The sequence below is a fragment of the Puntigrus tetrazona genome, chromosome 14, assembly GCF_018831695.1.
Source record: "Puntigrus tetrazona isolate hp1 chromosome 14, ASM1883169v1, whole genome shotgun sequence".
NCBI lineage: Eukaryota > Metazoa > Chordata > Actinopteri > Cypriniformes > Cyprinidae > Puntigrus > Puntigrus tetrazona.
Genome location: NC_056712.1, coordinates 25,051,635 through 25,069,184, shown reverse-complemented (window position 1 = coordinate 25,069,184; position 17,550 = coordinate 25,051,635). Strand labels below are relative to the sequence as shown.

Genomic DNA, 17,550 nt, shown 5'->3' with positions numbered 1-17,550 from the left:
ATTTAATCACGCAATCCTGAAGTGCATTGGCTTGCTCAAAGTATGTTTAACTGTTCTGAAATCAGTGTAATAGTGTTCACATGCGTCTGTCCCTTTTTAATATTGCGGTTCGGAAGTTCACGGCTCATTTAATGAGCTGTTGATCTTGGGTGTGTTTAAGGGAGCCATGAAAATATGTAGCATGGTGGGTCCCCAGGTCCAGGATTGATAACCGCTGTATCAGGGTGATTTTTCTGTTATGTGACCCATAATACTGGAGTAATGGGTGCTGGTGTTAAAGCTGTATTAGAAAAGGTATATTAGGCTGAATGGTTTAATCTATAGCCATATTTAGTGTAACACCTCGTTCTGAAACCTGAAGTCTTAAGGTTAATATATTAGCTTTGTAATATGTTGACTATGAATGAGAAACTTATTGCAAAAGAACTCCAATAGGCATCACCTGCCAATACCTCAAAATATCAGCTGATCAGTACAGCCTTTGAATCACTTTGTCTCATAAAAAGCTAAGCCAACAGCCAAACATTAATGTAAAAGCCTCATATAAAATGTAATTCTGAACAGTTGGATTACGTAACTTTATTGGTCCTTGACGCCTCGTAAATGCAACACTTCAAGCCTTTGAAGAATTAGCAAATATGTCAATATACATTTTTATGAAAAGTGGCAGGTTTATTAAAAGTATAGCGACAATGTCAGTACAGAAATTAAGAAAAGATCAATTAATCACACAAAGACACACATTTGTTTAAAAAAAAAAAAAAAAAAAAAAAGGGCTGAACTGTGCATATCCACAATTTTATTTTACATATGCCGAGTAAGCCCTGTTACTACACACTACTACCGAAAGCAACTCTCTGAATCCAACCTTCCAAAAATGTAAAGTTAAAGCAACAGTGTTAGACCATGAACAGATTTAATTTCACTTTTAGCTTTAAGCCTCCGTCTGACCCTGTTCCAATCAAACAATAATACCCGTCAAAAAGCAGAGCGATGGGGTACAACAATGCAATGTACAGGAGACACGGCCTGATGAACAGTAGTAATGTGTCTTTCTTAATCACTGGCGATAATACATGACCCCAGAGATATAACAAACCAAATATATGCTTGTCATTACTCATTACAAAATACTCATGTTGGGAGAATAGTCAAAGAAATTGTATATTTTTTATTGTTTAGATTGGAACAAAGCTTCATCTTGGAACGTGAAGGCTTTATTAGCGTAGTGTCACTAGCTCCTCTGAGGAGGTCGGGTGGATGGCAATGGTTCTGTCAAAGTCTTCTTTAGTGGCTCCCATGTTCACAGCCACAGCAAAACCCTGAAGCATCTCATCACAGCCAAAACCCTGCATATGGAGACCAACAACCTAAAAAGAAAAGACCAACAACCTATATATATATATATATATATATATATATTACATTACACACAAAATGTTAAAATTCTATATCATTCAAAATCCTTCTTGATATTTCCTACTGATATATGATTCACCTCACCTTCTCATTTTTGCCTGCACACACCAACTTCATGATGCACTGACTCTTTCGAGTGGTGATGGCATAATACATGGGGGTGAACGAAGTGGTATAAACCTTCACGTTGTCCTTTCCCCAGGTCTTGATTGCTTCATCTGCAAAAAAAAAAAGTACTTTTTTTAATGTATGGGCAGCTCAACCAGTCATATTGAAAACACTATAGGACATGCTACATGCACAAAGGGCCAGATTTACTAAACAGGACAAATTAGTGTCCAGAATCCTAAAAAAAAGCTCTGGTGGTAGTGTAAAGTTTTGCTAGTGATCTATTGACAATTAACAAAAAAAAAAAAAAAGAAAGAAAAGACGCAAAGCTGATGGTAATCAGGTACTATTTTGAAAACAAGTTCAAAATATTTTTTGGAGATATTAAATAATAATCACCATGATTTATTTCAGTACTCTCTTCCAATAAACATGTCTGTAAAGAAAACTCCTACAATTGCATTTGCAATAAGGTCAGCTGCAAAAACAACTGCATGTCTTGACAGTAGTTTTGGTAACAAGCCAGTATTTATAATACATTATAGGGGTATTTTCAAGGCCTTATAATAAATGCATAATGCATTATAAATAACTTTATAATACATTGTGTCAGCTCATGAATGTTCATAAGAACTGTTTTAATGTGTTACAATATTTATTTGTGGTTCTAGCTTTTAAGAGCACGACAAATGTATAACACACAATGAACATGATTCAACCAGTTAAGTTGCAATGGATTATATTTATCATATATATAATGCATTATAAGTGTCATATCTTGCCATGGTATACCAAATACCACTTAGTAATAATAATAATAAACAAATTGTTTAGATCAACGTGTAATATGACACATTTGCTTTGAACGTAATATAAAATTTCTAATAAAGTACTTTGCAAGTATGTGAACATTCTACACACCCTGCCTAAGTCTACACTCTTAGATTTATATAATAAACATGAAATCCTTTCAGTTGAAAGTATTAGCTAACTCACATTAGCCTCAATATTCGTCTCACAGGAGAAACACTCAACTAACACTCAGCACCTAAACCACTCACAAGAAGCTGTGAAGTACTGTGCAGATCCTAAAAAAACAATGTTAATATATGATATAGTCCATTATAAAGGAAGTAGATTTAATATGGTAAATATTGTGTGTTATAAATAATGTATTATAATTATATACATTTTTATGAATATTCATCAGATGAATTATATGTTTTTTTGTTTTCTTTTTAAATGCATTATGCATTCATTTTAATGCCTTAAGGATACCCTTATAATCCATTGCCACTTGACTGGTTGAATCACGTTCATTGTGTGTTATACATTTGTCATGCTCTTAAAAGCTAGAACCACAAATAAGTAAATATTGTAACACATTAAAACAGTTCTTATGAACATTCGTGAGCTGATACAGTGTATTATAAAGTTATTTATAATGACTTATGCATTCATTATAATGACTTAAATATACCCTTGTAATGTTTTCTAAATACAGGCTTCACAGAAACAGTCATTTTTGTGTTACAGTAATTTTTTGAAAGTCAAACAAGGGTTTGTAAATCTGGCCCCTATTGCTTTAAAAGAATAACTTATTATTTTTAGCATTTGCATTATTTATTATCATCAAAAGGGTATTTAGGATATTTTTATCTAAAATGTTTGCAACTTCATGTGTGAATATATATTACATTGATACAATAAATTAAATATGAGGAAGAGTGTGTAAAGATAAATAGTTATATAGTTGGCTAGTTAGTTAGTTAGTTAGTTAGTAAGTAAGCTCACCTTCAGTTAGTCCCACTGTGCCAATAGGTGGGTGGCTGAACACAACAGTAGGGATATTGTCGTAACTGATTTTGGAGTCTGGTTTGCCCTCAAACAGCCGGTGAGCAAGCTTTCTGCCAGCAGCAATAGCAACTGTAAATACAAACAAAAACAGGAAGCAACATCAGCTAATCAGAAGAAATAAATATTAAACAGTCCCATCAAACGGATGATAAACTATTTAATTTAAAAAAATAGTTTGATGAATCGTATAATGAATGGTAAGTATGTCCAATCTACTCTGACCAGTTGATGTCACTAGAGTAACAAAAAAATGCGCAAACTTCCTCATGTATGGCGGGTGTGTTGTGTCCAACGCAATGTGAAAGGTGGCATTTACATAAATCAACTGAATCGCACAATGTGCATCATGATCATTCAAGCTTAATTAATTGTTTTAAAACTTTAAATATCTTACTTAATTGGCTTCTGAGCGTGGTTAATGAATACTATGCATAACATACTGTATAATAATGAGCTACTTTAAAACACCCAGAAGATTTGCATGTAGGAACACATTGTCCTCAAGAATGTGATCGTGAAACCATACCAGGTGTAAGAAGAGCTCTCCCGCAAACATCCCCGACTGCATAGACGCCTGCACGAGTGGTGTTCTGGAACTCATCCACCACGATATTCCCCTTTTCATCAACCTTGACGCCCTGAATAACAACACATCCAACCGTCAGTCTTATTTTATCACTAACTGATACAGTGCAAAGATTAAGCTTACAATACTATCTACCGTAGCTTCTGCGGTTTAAAGGAATGTTCTGTATTCAGCTGAACGGCGTGCTTGGCATTCTTCATTGCATGTTTAACATGTTGTAAAAAAGTAAAATCGGTGTTTATACCATGTGACAAAAGGAACTTAAAAGCAGAAATGTACAGCTTGTTTTTTAGCCGAAGCATTATTTAATTCTTATAGTTGTGCATGTCTCTACCTTTCTAGCTGCGTGTACTACTAGTTAAGCATTTGCAAAATAAGACGGAGATTTTATGCATCATAGTTGAGGTTACAAATGAACAGATCTTTTCGTCTATATTGTAACATACAACAGAGTAAAATGGATTATTGATGACAGAAAAAATTATTTAGAGACGTTCAGCACACAAGTCTGACCGTTCACTGGAAGATCGATAATTTAGAGTCCAAAAAAAGTACAAAATAAAATTGCATGAAATATGTACATGTATCACACGTAATATTTGCAGTTCCATTCCAATAAGCTTCAATTGTAAATGCATTACTGTAAAAATTGTTTTTCTAGCTTATAAAAGGTGAGAAATTTTTATTCTTAGGGAATTGCCATCTTGCCACAGATGATATTTACAATCTTGAAACAAACATTTAAGCTTCTTATAATATTCCAATACTAATGATTATAATAAAAATAATGAAATCTAATTGAAATTGATTCTTACTATTGAACTGAGATTGAGGCCAGCGGTGTTGGGTTCCCTGCCAATAGCCCAGAGCAGACAGTCCACCTCCTGGATGGTGCCGTACTTCTCCTGTGCGTCTTTGTCATCGGGGTCTTTTGTCACCAGCGTAACAGAAAGGCCTTTGTCTGTCTTCTGCACTGACTTCACCTGTGTACAATATCACAATATTTAGATACAAGATGTATTTTTAGGGGGATGGTAACTGAATTTCTGCCAAACAAACCGATCACGCTGGAAAGATAGGCCAGCTACATAATACCTTTCCTAATAATACTCGCTACTAGTTACCTGAGTATTTTTCCGTAAGTCAATACCATGATTTTGCAATTCTTTCGTGCAATTCGAGCTTATCAAGGCATCGAAGTTCCTCAGTACCTTGGAAAGAAAGAACACAGTCATTGCTTACTTTGGGATATGCATGACAGTAGCATTTAGCCAGGTGACAATACATGGAGATCTTACCCCTCCTTGTCGTATAATGATGGACGTTTTGGACCCCAAAGTGGAAAGGATACCAGCCATCTCCACAGCGATATATCCTGCCCCCACTATCACACTACGTCTAAATGAATGCAGAAATTGGTTATTTATGATAAGGAAAATATCGATAATATAAGCAGAAGTCAGCCATCAATCACTTACTTTGGGCAAGAGTCAAGGTCAAAGAATCCATCGCTTGTAATGCCTAAACTGGCTCCTGCAATAACAATGACATTTGCAAAAGCATTTTAGCTGATCCTGTGATGAAAATAATTATGAAAATCTCATAATGGCAACTGCACACGATACGGATGCATCGAAGAGTAAAGCAGAATGAACAAACGTAAGATCACCTGGGATATCATTCTCATTGACTGTGGACGGGTGGCCACCAGTGGCGATTAAGATATGAGGAGCTGTGTATTTTTTTCCATTAACTTCAACAGTGGGTTCAGAATCATCTGTGAACCTTGCATAGCCATGAATAGACTCAATTTTGGCCTGTATGCAACCACAAACAACTTCTCAGTCGTCACATCAACAAAAATTCTAAAGGTTTAAAGAGGTCATACCATGCGTTTTCATTATGCCATTTCATTACCCCTTTAAGGTCCAAATAGTATGGTCAGCCAGCTATACGCTTCTGGTGCTATGACGTTTTTGTTGACATGCTTTTAAGATTTTTATGTATACCCTTTTTAGTACACTAGTACTATAAAGATCAAGAAAACTTGATTCTTCACGATATGTCCCCTTTAAAGCCATAATCATTTTGGTATAAAAAAGGTTTTGGTATTTTTTAAAATTATTTACTACAAATTTCTTTTCAGTTTATATTTCATTAGCTGATTTGAAAGTAACTTATAGAAGCCTACCTTGTCAAGGTTGTTCCGGTAGATATGATTCAGCCGACTAACGTAAGCATCCCTTTTGCGTTTAATTAGCCTGAAAAAACACATACCCAAATAGTGACCTTTATTCTATTAATTTAGCTGTGTCATACCTCAGAAATCCTGATAGCTGAACTCTTTACAGCATGACTTACCTAGTGCTAAACAAACTACTCCACCTCATGCCTTTGTGTCTGACAGAAACATCTACTTGAAGCTTTACTGATATTATAAACCACAAAAGAGAAGCAAAACAAATACTGAAAGCTGTAATGAAACAGAGCGTGTAGGAACTTGACGGTTTTTAACTGTCACAAGAGGGGAAAAAAATACCTTTTTTGTGAAACAAATTACCACATCTTCTTGCAGAAACAATATCCTCTATGGCAAGCTGTCATTACATGTCTCCCTTAAAAACCATTATCTCTAATGATGTTATAAGTAATTATTTTTAAATACTATGAGCTAATTACTAGTAAAAACATAATAGATTCCACACTAGTTAGAAATAAATAGTTGATATGTGAACTGCAAATTTTTTTTGTTGCCTGAATACAGTCTATGTGCATAATTTAAATGTACATTTAAGAAGTGATTATGACATGGATAATTTTTTATTAGTTTTGCTATGGCTAATTATAGTTCTGAATGACTGATAACAACTTGTTCGACAATTAATTTCTAATCGTTCAAAGTCCACTTATGTTATTTTGAGCACTTAAGATGTTGTTTTTTTTTTTTTCTACTGGCTACCTTAAGCGTTTTTCCACTGTTGCAATTATAGTTTTAGTTCAACATTATAACTGTGAACATATTATTTAAAGAAGAAACTAATCCAATAAATAGGTGACATATTCATGTTGCTTTAAACATTGGTATAAACATCATTCAATGTAAACTGTGTTAACCGTAATTACAATTTATCATCAAATGTGATTTTTATAAATACAAATGAACGCTTTCTATGTTGAAGAGTTACTTTATCTTTTTCAACAAGGAGCTGGTAACATATTCGCCACAGCTTCACTGTTATTTTAGAAACATGGCAAAAACTAATATACATACACAGATTTCCTCTCCCTCTCTCCCTTAAATGAACAGTTAGCGAATTACACTAAGTTCTTCATTATTCTACCAACTTAGTTGAGTAGAGATCATTAAACTGCAAGCTTACTGGTGTATTCAGAAAGCCAGAAAGATTAGTCATAGAAGAAAGATAATGTGTATACATGGTTGCCAGGTTGAAAAAGAATAAGTAAAAAAAATGATCAGATTTCCAAAACTGCGCAAGTGTAAAGCTCTGTTGCGGGGAGTCAGTTTCTTTATATCAGGCAACCCGGGCTGTCTTCCTCTGAGGCCCGATTAACCCTTGCTTTAGCCCATATATTATACACTATTCATTCATTTTGAGAAACCTTGCACCTTTCTACTCGGCTGTAAATTCTGTTCTTGTATTCAAGAGAACGAGCACCTGCCACGCTATCGACAGATAGACAGCTGCATCGATAGCCGTACCATCAAATCTGAGATGATACATAGTCATATCAAATGTATGTACACAGCCTTAGCAGTTACAGAAGTACATGTAGTAGTAATTAAAAAAAAAACAGACACCAGTAACACAAAAATAAAGGCTATCAATGCTGTTGATTGTTAATGTTGCAATGGCTTGCCATAATCCTACACAATCAACATATTATACACAGAAATGTAAGTGTTATCTTACTTACTGCCAGTTGAAATGTGCTTTTGCTCCCTCAAAACCATAGTCCTCATGATCATGGAGATACTCTGCATGGGTGGATGTGTTCCACATCACCTGGAAGCATGCAGAAAGTACAAATTTATGAGCATTTTTCTTTGACAGCACTACTGGCATCATGCACCCAATCAATTCAGTGCGAAGATAAAGGGCAAAACCATTACCTTTTTAGGAACACAGCCAACATTCACCTGTAGCAGAAAGAGAAGTTGTTTAACCAATGAACCAAGTCGATAATATAAGGGGACAAAAATGCATAGGTGCCGGTGCAAACCATTACACACAAAAACAAAAAGCGCTGGATCTGGAGGCTTCCCAAAGCACCTCTGTTCATGTGACTAATGCAGCCTCCAGTTACTGTAAATAAGCCGTCTAAAGATCGCATCTACTCGGCTCTAAGGGAGATGTGGTGTTGCAGGAGCAGGACGGTCTTTACTCACGCAGGTACCTCCGAGTTTGTGACTTTCGATCACGGCTGCAGTGGCACCGAGTTCAGCCGCCCGGCGCGCACCGGCCAGCCCTCCTGATCCTGCGCCGATCACCAGGAAATCAAAGCGCGTTACAGAATCAGAGGCCATGCTGCGACAGAAGAGTCTACGAGAAGACGACAGCGGACGTCCAAGAGTAAGAAAAGACGCTCGCAGTCGAGCCAGAGGGCTTAATATCTCCATAAGCAGGAAGCCAACACCCCGGCCAACGCAATAGTTGAACTAATGGGAGGGACGTGAAAGCCTGTGCTTAGTCATTGTGAATTGACACAATAGTGTGTAAATCCCAGAAGCAAATTTGGACAATAGTCATCATAGTTACCCATGCTTATTAAAGTCCTTCGCTGTCAATCCCACTCCCAATGTCCAGGGTGCTGAACTTACTTTGAACTCACTTAACGCCTAGCCATGTCGCAACGGACAGCAGTCCGCTTTATTTGATAATGGGCAATATTTCGCAAAAAGATCCGCTCACTAAAGACAAACTCACCGGTGAAGTGCAGCCGTTACATGTGTACCTGTAGCGGAAATCCTTTTGCGGTACATTGTAAACAATAAACAAATGAGGTGTGGTTAATTAGAGGCGCTGAGTTATAAACTATAAAATATAAGATGCATCTGTGCCGTCCATCTTCGATTAGGTAGTGTTTATAACGGGATATGTTGACGTAAAAAGTCAGAATGAAAGCCACTACACGCTTAGCTAAACTGAGCATGCGCGTTTCTGCACAGGCACATGACAGAGGAGGCGTTATATTAAAAGACTGCAAGGAACGGAAAATTTGTTTTTATTTTTTTATTTTTTGCGATGGTCATAGCATTCAGAATATTTGGGGTCTGTAAAGTTATTTCTTAAATAAAATACAAATTTTTTATACTAATGCAATGCTATAAATATACTAATGCAATGTCACATAAAGCGACAGTAAGGACATTTAAAATATAAAAAAAATATTTCGAACTTAATATTAATCAGAGCCCTGAAAAACCTAAAACGCTAAAAAAGTTTTTTAAGCAGCAAATGAGAATGATTTATGAAGTATTATGTGACTGAAGTGAAACATTTGAACTATAGAGGCATTGCTGTGTTGTTTACAATTTGACTATATTTGAATGCATTTACTTGCGGTTTTTGGCTACTTGGGTTGGTTTTGGTGCCAGTGCTAATATTTAAGGCTTTGTAAAAAAGTTCTACAAATTAATTGAGTCCTTGAACAGTAGAGGGAGTTTAAATTTGTCCGCTTTCTGTACTGCGATTGATCATCCACACTGAAAAAGACTGGACCCCTACAAATTTCTCATGAAGTTCATTAAACATGATAAATCTTTAAATGGCAGACAGCAGACTTGCTCATAGTAGTGTTTGTCTGAATTTAATTATGTATAAAACGGTTCCAAAAACGTCCCGAAACAAAAACAAATTTCTATAGACCACAATAAACCTTTCACACGTACCACGGCATCCAATATTAAAAGCAAAACAAACACTTGCCAGAAGACATCTGCATTTCAAATATTTACGATGAACAACAAATGAAAGGATGAAAGGAATGATGCGTCATATTAAAAGGTACTTTATTAAACAACTAAATTGGTTCAAAGAGATTAATTGGCAATGAGTCAGAAATCCATTTTTCACATAAATATTTTCTTTATTGAACAGAAACAGGAAGTTAAACATGGACGCATCCTCAGCTGAGCGATTTCACTGGTCATTCTCGTAGTCTGCTGGATTCTTTTTCTTGGTCTGTTCGTGAACGTGATTGCCCCACGTGTAGGTCATGTACATCACGATCATGGCTGTAAACAGAGATGCAGGTTTATAAAGAAGTTTAGTCACAAAGAATGTTTGCTTTAATTTACAGCTGGAACAGATTATATAAGAAAACAACAACAAATGAATACATTTCAGACAAAGATGACTTACGTGGGGCAATCTTGAATACAGATGATTTAAATCGTCTCCAAACATTCGGGATTCCTTTAGACAAGTAGTTTGGGAAAGCCCTCTGCTCAAAGGGAGAAATACTGTAGGTGATCACATGCCTTATCTTGGCCAAATCTCCGAAGTGATGACCCATTGTGCCAAGAAAGCTGATTTAAGAGAAATTCAAATCAAAAGGTTTACTTTGGTAATATTTAAAAAAATAAGCATTGACAAAATAGACAAAAGTAACAGTTTACCGTCTAATTGAATGAATAAATAAATTCTACCTTAACAACATTAAACAGCTGTAAAATCTCTAAATTAGCATTTTATTATTGCTTATATTATAAAACACATTAAAAGCATTTCGTTGTAAAGTGTCTATTGTTGAGTGTACTATTGTATCCATTGAATAATTACATCCATTCATTTCAATTTATTGTACATTCGAACAACGTATATACAGCTGCTGTACAAAAGCAGGCTTAGAATACAATACTGCAAAATATCAGATTTTTCATATTAGGCCATACAGTTGAAATGAGAATAGCATAGACTAATAACTTAACTGATAAGTCCAACGTTACTTTGATCAACACTACTCAAGCGTAACCCGTACATGATCTAACAAATCTTAATTCATGGATGAATATGATTAAATTACAAATATAGCAATAGATACCTATCGTTTTTTGGCATAATGATACAGAGTGCAGACAAAACGTATTTATACATTTATAAGTAGCATTTCGTGGCTAGGCTAGCAGCTTTCGGTAAGACCTTGTTTGACATTCATCTTCGTCGCACTGTCTCCGTTTACAGAAACGTTTATACTTCACAGACATACACTCAATTGCTAAAATAAGATAACGTCGCGGGTTTTACCGCACCAAAACAAAAAAACACAAAACATGGAAAGGAAATATTTACTGCTCACCAACCTCAGTGCTCTTCGACACCGTTTCGTGCTGTGGATTCTTCAACTTCCGCCTGCAGCCTGAAGTCACATCCGTTTCCTCTTGATTATTCGCCTTCTGATTGGCGCTCCGTTCTACAGTTTCCTGGCTATCGAGACACGTGAAGGTCAGCGTAGTGCTGGATCAGTGAACGCAGTGGTCAGATATCAACATTAAGTGATTGTTTGCAGCGTTCGCCGCCCTTTTTTCCAATGGATAATCAAGGAGTCACGGCAGACCCTCAACTGCAGCAGTTCATCGAGATCGAGTCTCAGAAGCAGAGGTTTCAGCAGCTGGTTCATCAGATGACAGAAGTGTGCTGGGTGAGTGTGTGTGTGTGTGTGTCTGTTTGACAGGGCTGCATAATGCATCCCTTCATGAGGATGTATCAGAAAATAATAGAAGACTCTGCTTTGTACAGTATTTCCTGCTAGTCTAATCGCTTTAGCTGGTCGCATGTTTTATTCATTCATTTATTTATTTATTTTATGTGGTTTATGAATTATGTAAAAGTAAAATGTTCTGCCCTAATTGGTCGTGGGGCTTGTGACTCTTTATTATGTTAAACAGCGTTTAAACATATTTTTTATATTAGTGATTTAAAAAAAAAAAAAAAAAAAAGCTATTTGTCTGTCTTGATCACATACACACAAAATACCACTTTTGGTAAAATTTGACCAAAAGCTTGTTTGTAAAAACGTGTTGTTTGTATAGTTTGTTTTTAACAGCCAATACCTCCGATCCTTCATATTTATAATATGCTGATTTACTGCTTAAGAAACATTTATTAATCTCATCGGTGTTGAAAACAGTTGTGCCACTTAGTAGATTCTTTGAGGTTCAATAGAGTGACGTTATAAGTTTCTACCGCCTTTCAGAATAAAAGTATTTATTTACAAAAAAACTAAACTTACTAACTTAAATGAGCTGAATATCATAAGATGCATCAAGGTCATCAGTTATGGATTTCTTTTGAAGCTCGTGAGCAGTGAAATGCATTACAGGTAAATGCATAAATAAATGTGTTTCAAAAAAACACATGTAACCATACTAATAAGCAAAAATGACAAACTTACAATCGTGCTTCATTGTTTTTTAAGAGTATTGAATCTTCTCCTGTATCGTACTTTTCAGATATGAATTTATTTTTTCTTCAGCCTAAGGTTTAGCTATTACACTTTTTGGTGTGAAGGGCTTTTACATTTGTTATAAACAGAACCTCATATATTAAAAACAAACAATCAAGCCCTGCTGATATTTAAAAAGTAACGCAACACATTACTTTCCATAAAAAGCAACTAAGGAACGTAATTAGTTACTTTTTTAGGGAGTAACGCAATATCGTAATGCATTCCCCAACACTGACTGTGTGTTTTTCCTTGCAGGAGAAGTGCATGGATAAGCCTGGCCCGAAGCTCGACTCCAGAACAGAGGTGTGTTTTGTAAACTGTGTGGAACGATTTATCGATACAAGTCAGTTCATCCTTAACAGACTAGAGCAAACACAGAGGAGTAGAGGAACCTTCTCTGAGACCATGACAGACTAGTAGAACTACAGCCAATGACAAGACCGCATCCTTCATCTGCTTACTGAGGGTTTGGCATGCCAATGGAAGAACTGCGAGGCAACGGCTATCTACAGGATCCAATTAATTTCCAAAAGACAAAGTGCCTCATTTTGCTCTCTTTATTGTTGTAAAGGTCATATATATTTAAAATCAAACGGATGCATGTCCCAGTCTGTTCTACAGCGCCTGTTTATAGTCACTGTCGATATCGACATTTCCCAGTGCTAAGACTTTGGTACGACATCAAGAAAACATAATGGAACATCAGCCGAAAGGTCTCTTCGTACCGATCTCATCTGGAATTTAGGAGGAGGCTCTGCTTTCTCTTTCTGCTTTCAACCTACATACCACGTATGCACTTTGTCTTCTTACTGGGAACGCTTCAAGATCTGTGGCTTATTTCAGTGTGTGTTGAAATGTGGACTTGAAATAAAAAGATAAAATACCTTCTGCAGTTACTTATATGATGTATATAATGTGTAAGCAAATGGTAAAGGAAATATTTTCTGCTCACAAACCTCAATGCTCTTTCTGATTGGCGCTCCGTTCTACAGCTTTCTGGCTATTGAGACGCGTGAAGGTCAGCGTAGTGCTGGATCAGTGAACGCAGTTATCAGATATCATCATTTGTATCACCATCACCAATGGTAAAGATAAATACTATTAGACATCTTAGAGGGTTCATTGTCCTACTTACAAAAACAAGCACACACACATATACAGTATATACATACATACATATATATATATATATATATATATATATGAGAGATGAATCCATGTTTTGAAGATGTAAAAATATGAAGATGTCCTAACATTAGTATAGGACATTTGCACTACTTTTAAAAAGCTTGGGGTCAGGATGAATATTTTTGAAAGTTACTTTTTTATATATATCAAGAATGCATTAAATTAATCAAAAGTGATAAAAGATTTCAAATAGATGCTGTTCTTTTGAACTCATATTACACAATCCTAAAAAATATATTATTTTCACAAAAATAGTAAGTAGCGCAACTGTTTTCATGATAATAATAATTTATTACAATGATTGCTGGAAGTAATGAAGACTGGAGTAATTTCTATTGAATAAATTGCCTTTAATATATATTGAAATAGAATAGATATTTATAATAATATTTCACAATATTACAATTTCGACAGTATATTTGATCAGATATAAAGTTACATTTGAACAGTATAATTTAATTATAATATTTAATTTATAATTTCAAAATCTAAAAAACTACCCCAAACTATTCATTAGTAGTAATATATATATATATATATATATATATATATATATATATATATATATATATATATATATATATATATATATGTGTGTGTGTGTGTGTGTGTATTCTAGAAAAGCACATTGTATATAACAAAATGATTTTATTGAAAAAATGAGGCATTAAAAAGGTGCTTGATATGAATATAATTGTATGTATATCCTAAACGAGACAGGCTTGATCATAGAATAAATAATGTAACATTTAATAATAAGATGTTGTACAGCAGATTTTTTTTAAATACTATATTGCTACTTCAGGATGTTTTTATTAAAATTACTAAACACATCATCGTTATTCTTAATATCAACAGTATAAAACTTATTTTTTCAAAAATTGCAAGATGCAAATAGAAATATTATAGACAGAAAATATGCAAGTAAAGTACCTTCTATGCTAAAACAAACAAAAAAGATGCAAATTAAATTACCCTCACAGTATTAATGGATTGCGTACATCTGTGCTTTAGTAGTCACTCACATAATCATTAAGCATTTTTGCTGATATTATGCTAGGTAATAAATGTACCATTGCTCCTTATGCCTGAACTCTCAGGAAAAAAGCTCTTTGCATTTGTTTGTTTAGTCAGATCGCTTTCATCGATCATAGTAGTCCTATCTTCGGTCGGCAAAGCAATGTACGGTTGGTTCCACGTTCTGTCTTGAGAGCCAACGTGCAGATATAAAGGTAAAGAGTCCAGCTTGAAGTTTATATCCTTGAACGCGTGGATGAGAAAAATGCCAATGATGATGGTAAGAAAGCCACTAACAGTCCCAGCAGCTCCGTCAGCAGACATTTGAAGCCACTCTTTAAACAAGATTGCTGAACAAGCCATGACAGACGTGGTGAAGAAGACATAATAAATAGGTGTAACTATAGAAGTGTTGAAGATGTCGAGGGCTTTATTAAGGTAGCTTATCTGGATACTGATGCAGATCACAAGGCATATGAGAAGGGCCCAGAACAGCGGCTCTTTCAGAACGGCCGTTCCAGCGAACAGCTCTTTGATCCCAATGCCAAGGCCTTTCACACAGGACACAGACAACGAACCAATCACAGAGCAGATGAGGATGTACACCAGCACATTCTTCTGACCATAGCGAGGTGCGACAAAGAAGATCAGGGCCAGGCTGCTGACAACAATGCAGACAGCAAAAGCGATGAATCCTGTGATACATGCAAGAGAGACGGCTATAATGAAAAACAGCTCAGAGGTCACGGTACGACCTGTGTGTTTGTACGCTAAGTAGAATACCTGGATCTTTCAGTTTCTCTGCCATTGCAATCAAAGTAGCAACCTCCTCTTCTTGCGGAGCATGAAGCACCATAACAGTGGAACCGAAGATACACAGCAAACAGCCGATTTTCCCATGGATATTCAGACGCTCACTCAGGAAATACGACGAAAGCACAGCACTAATAACAAAAAATAAGGTTATAAATCACATTTTAGCCAAAGAACATATGTGTTTGATAAGTGACAGCCTTGACGCTGTTATTTCTACCTTTCTACTAAAATCCTGAAAAATATGACACTTCAACACTGATAATAATAATTTTTTCTTGAACACCAAATCACTATGTTTGAATGATTTCTAAAGGATGATATGACATTCATTGAGACTGGTCTAGATTACATAAAAAAATAAATAAAATAAAATAATATAATAATAAAAAAACATATATATATATATATATATATATATATATATATATATATATATATATATATATATATATATATATATATAAAAAATAGATTTTAGATTTTTCTTTTGCCAAACATTTACGAAAAACGTTTTTTAATATGAATTACTAAAAACTTAATTTGGACAATTTTCTCAATATTTTTTTTCCCCCTCAAGATTTTAGATTTCCAAATAATGTCCTATCTTAACAAACCATACATTAATATAAATCTTAATTTCAAAAAGTGGCCCTTACGACTGTTATTGTGATCCATTTTTTATTAAATAAGTAAAACCCAACTTTTAAGTGTTGTGAGTGGCGATTTACCTGACCAAAACGCTCAATGCTCCCAGAGGCGTTACTAATGTGGCAGGAGCAAATGCATAAGCTGCAAAATTTGCTCCCTCACCTATTCCCACTAAAAATAAAACACAACAAGAAAATGTGATTAGATGATTAGAATGTCTATACAGTGGGATACAGTGGGATATTATATGTGGGAATGGCGATATTTCATTACTAAGATCTATTAATGTAAACGGGCACATCTGATTAATGTAAATATTCTGGTAATGCTTAGTAAAAGACAAATAAATACAAAAAATGATAATGTCATACTTGATATAAGCCCAGCCCACCACAACCATTCTTTAAGGTATGCATATCCACCTTGACCTGCATAAAGAGAACAGATCTGATTAGCAAAAAAAAAAAAGTCAATGCAATTCAAATACAGCGTAATAATATATTGTGCAACGATAGGTTACTCTGCAAATATTACTGACTCACCTGCTCTAGTAGAGCCCTTTTTGGCCAATCGTAATAAGCCTTTCTTTTTCAATATAAAACTGCCACCGATGAAAATAGTCGAGCTTACAGCAAGTGCCAAACCAATGTAGAAGTCAGAGCGGTTTGCAGCATCCATCTGAATAGAGATAGAAGTTTATTAAGTTAGACATTTTAAAGCTACAGAAGCAAGCTAGCTGGACGGCGCTTTGAAGCATCGTAAACACAGCTGCGTACGCTCACAGTGCCCCAGCGTGATGTCTACATAGGCAGCGTATGATTTAAAACAGTCACAGGCTGTTTTAGGAAGCGAGTCAGATCATGTGATTCACGCCTGCTTTTCACATCGCCAGTTCTTCAAAACGATAAAGCCTTATATTTCACCCTAGACTGTCTGTCTATATACAAAGCGCATTTAGAACTGCAGGAAATGCACAAACGCCGCGTTTCCAAACAAGCAAAGCTTCTTTTTTAGAACGATTTAGGTCGTTTTTGATTGGCTCACCAAGCTTTTATGTATTTCGCGCCAGGAGGCAGAAACGTTTCATGTTTCGGCGCTTATTTATATTGTTATTCAAGACTACACTTGAAGCGCTGTAGAAATAGGAATGACTGTTAAACTGACTAACCTTGCATTCGAATCGTCCATCGGTGGCGTTTTAGTCTCGTGTGAATAAACTTCCTGGTGAGCGACTGAAACTCGGGTTGCCAGATACTCTTGATTAACTTCATATTTTGGCAGCCTGGACAAGTTGGGGGGATTTATTTGAACCGAATGTGAAACTAAAATGTTATAAACTGTGTTAGACATTCCTCAGTTGCTACTCAGGTATGTAAACATTAATATTACAGGTTTCGTCGTTTCATATGCAGTTTAAATAGAAATACATTTGTGTAACATTG

At 35.4% G+C, this 17,550-nt stretch overlaps 4 protein-coding genes and 1 long non-coding RNA gene across 8 annotated transcripts in view; 2 read left to right on the top strand and 3 right to left on the bottom strand.

The window, feature by feature from the left end:
* Window positions 1-757: 757 nt before the first annotated feature.
* gsr (glutathione reductase) lies at window positions 758-9,100 on the bottom strand. Of its 2 annotated transcripts, XM_043257835.1 has the most exons (14): window positions 8,917-9,100; window positions 8,379-8,532; window positions 8,103-8,129; window positions 7,907-7,995; window positions 6,162-6,231; window positions 5,640-5,787; window positions 5,449-5,503; window positions 5,269-5,368; window positions 5,095-5,181; window positions 4,786-4,953; window positions 3,911-4,022; window positions 3,322-3,453; window positions 1,504-1,637; window positions 758-1,370 (listed from the first exon to the last, which is right to left on the bottom strand). In XM_043257835.1, exons 1-14 carry the CDS (start codon window positions 8,970-8,972, stop codon window positions 1,221-1,223), a joined length of 1,482 nt encoding a protein of 493 aa, XP_043113770.1. In that variant the 5' UTR covers window positions 8,973-9,100; the 3' UTR covers window positions 758-1,220. The 2 variants fall into 2 exon arrangements, with proteins under 2 accessions (XP_043113770.1, XP_043113768.1); XM_043257833.1 differs by lacking the exon at window positions 8,917-9,100 and having other exon boundaries at window positions 8,379-8,648.
* Window positions 9,101-9,984: 884 nt separating this feature from the next.
* Window positions 9,985-11,433, bottom strand: LOC122358267 (cytochrome b-c1 complex subunit 8). Of its 2 annotated transcripts, none has more exons than XM_043258068.1 (3): window positions 11,295-11,433; window positions 10,354-10,520; window positions 9,985-10,226 (listed from the first exon to the last, which is right to left on the bottom strand). In XM_043258068.1, the coding sequence occupies exons 2-3, from the start codon at window positions 10,505-10,507 to the stop codon at window positions 10,132-10,134; spliced, it is 249 nt and encodes an 82-aa protein (XP_043114003.1). In that variant the 5' UTR covers window positions 10,508-10,520; window positions 11,295-11,433; the 3' UTR covers window positions 9,985-10,131. The 2 variants fall into 2 exon arrangements, with proteins under 2 accessions (XP_043114003.1, XP_043114004.1); XM_043258069.1 differs by having other exon boundaries at window positions 11,291-11,382.
* A 67-nt stretch (window positions 11,434-11,500) lies between these two features.
* timm8a (translocase of inner mitochondrial membrane 8 homolog A (yeast)) lies at window positions 11,501-13,323 on the top strand. The gene is made up of 2 exons (XM_043258067.1): window positions 11,501-11,632; window positions 12,695-13,323. The coding sequence occupies exons 1-2, from the start codon at window positions 11,522-11,524 to the stop codon at window positions 12,854-12,856; spliced, it is 273 nt and encodes a 90-aa protein (XP_043114002.1). The 5' UTR covers window positions 11,501-11,521; the 3' UTR covers window positions 12,857-13,323.
* Window positions 13,324-14,260: 937 nt separating this feature from the next.
* zgc:101583 (uncharacterized protein LOC494104 homolog) lies at window positions 14,261-17,366 on the bottom strand. 2 transcript variants are annotated; one of them, XM_043256844.1, is made up of 6 exons: window positions 17,277-17,366; window positions 16,651-16,786; window positions 16,480-16,536; window positions 16,189-16,279; window positions 15,428-15,588; window positions 14,261-15,339 (listed from the first exon to the last, which is right to left on the bottom strand). In XM_043256844.1, the coding sequence occupies exons 2-6, from the start codon at window positions 16,784-16,786 to the stop codon at window positions 14,684-14,686; spliced, it is 1,101 nt and encodes a 366-aa protein (XP_043112779.1). In that variant the 5' UTR covers window positions 17,277-17,366; the 3' UTR covers window positions 14,261-14,683. The 2 variants fall into 2 exon arrangements, with proteins under 2 accessions (XP_043112779.1, XP_043112780.1); XM_043256845.1 differs by lacking the exon at window positions 17,277-17,366 and adding an exon at window positions 17,153-17,251.
* Window positions 17,347-17,550, top strand: part of LOC122357450 — a 34,913-nt gene continuing 34,709 nt past the window's right edge. The window contains exon 1 of the long non-coding RNA XR_006252479.1: window positions 17,347-17,476. This is a non-coding gene — a long non-coding RNA (uncharacterized LOC122357450). The remainder of the gene's footprint in view (window positions 17,477-17,550) is intronic.

What these genes read in the sequence shown, in the direction of transcription:
- gsr (XM_043257833.1), bottom strand. Translation starts at nt 8,609, where the DNA reads ATGGAGATATTAAGCCCTCTGGCTCGACTGCGAGCGTCTTTTCTTACT. An exon ending in GACCTTGACTCTTGCCCAAA is followed by an intron (nt 5,369 to 5,448) that starts GTAAGTGATTGA and finishes GCATTCATTTAG; the next exon opens with ACGTAGTGTGATAGTGGGGG. An exon ending in ACTTACGGAAAAATACTCAG is followed by an intron (nt 4,954 to 5,094) that starts GTAACTAGTAGC and finishes TATTGTACACAG; the next exon opens with GTGAAGTCAGTGCAGAAGAC.
- LOC122358267 (XM_043258068.1), bottom strand. Translation starts at nt 10,507, where the DNA reads ATGGGTCATCACTTCGGAGATTTGGCCAAGATAAGGCATGTGATCACC. An exon ending in TGTATTCAAGATTGCCCCAC is followed by an intron (nt 10,227 to 10,353) that starts GTAAGTCATCTT and finishes CTCTGTTTACAG; the next exon opens with CCATGATCGTGATGTACATG.
- timm8a (XM_043258067.1), top strand. Translation starts at nt 11,522, where the DNA reads ATGGATAATCAAGGAGTCACGGCAGACCCTCAACTGCAGCAGTTCATC. An exon ending in AGATGACAGAAGTGTGCTGG is followed by an intron (nt 11,633 to 12,694) that starts GTGAGTGTGTGT and finishes TTTTCCTTGCAG; the next exon opens with GAGAAGTGCATGGATAAGCC.
- zgc:101583 (XM_043256844.1), bottom strand. Translation starts at nt 16,786, where the DNA reads ATGGATGCTGCAAACCGCTCTGACTTCTACATTGGTTTGGCACTTGCT. An exon ending in GTGGGCTGGGCTTATATCAA is followed by an intron (nt 16,280 to 16,479) that starts GTATGACATTAT and finishes TTTTATTTTTAG; the next exon opens with TGGGAATAGGTGAGGGAGCA. An exon ending in GCATTGAGCGTTTTGGTCAG is followed by an intron (nt 15,589 to 16,188) that starts GTAAATCGCCAC and finishes TTTTGTTATTAG; the next exon opens with TGCTGTGCTTTCGTCGTATT.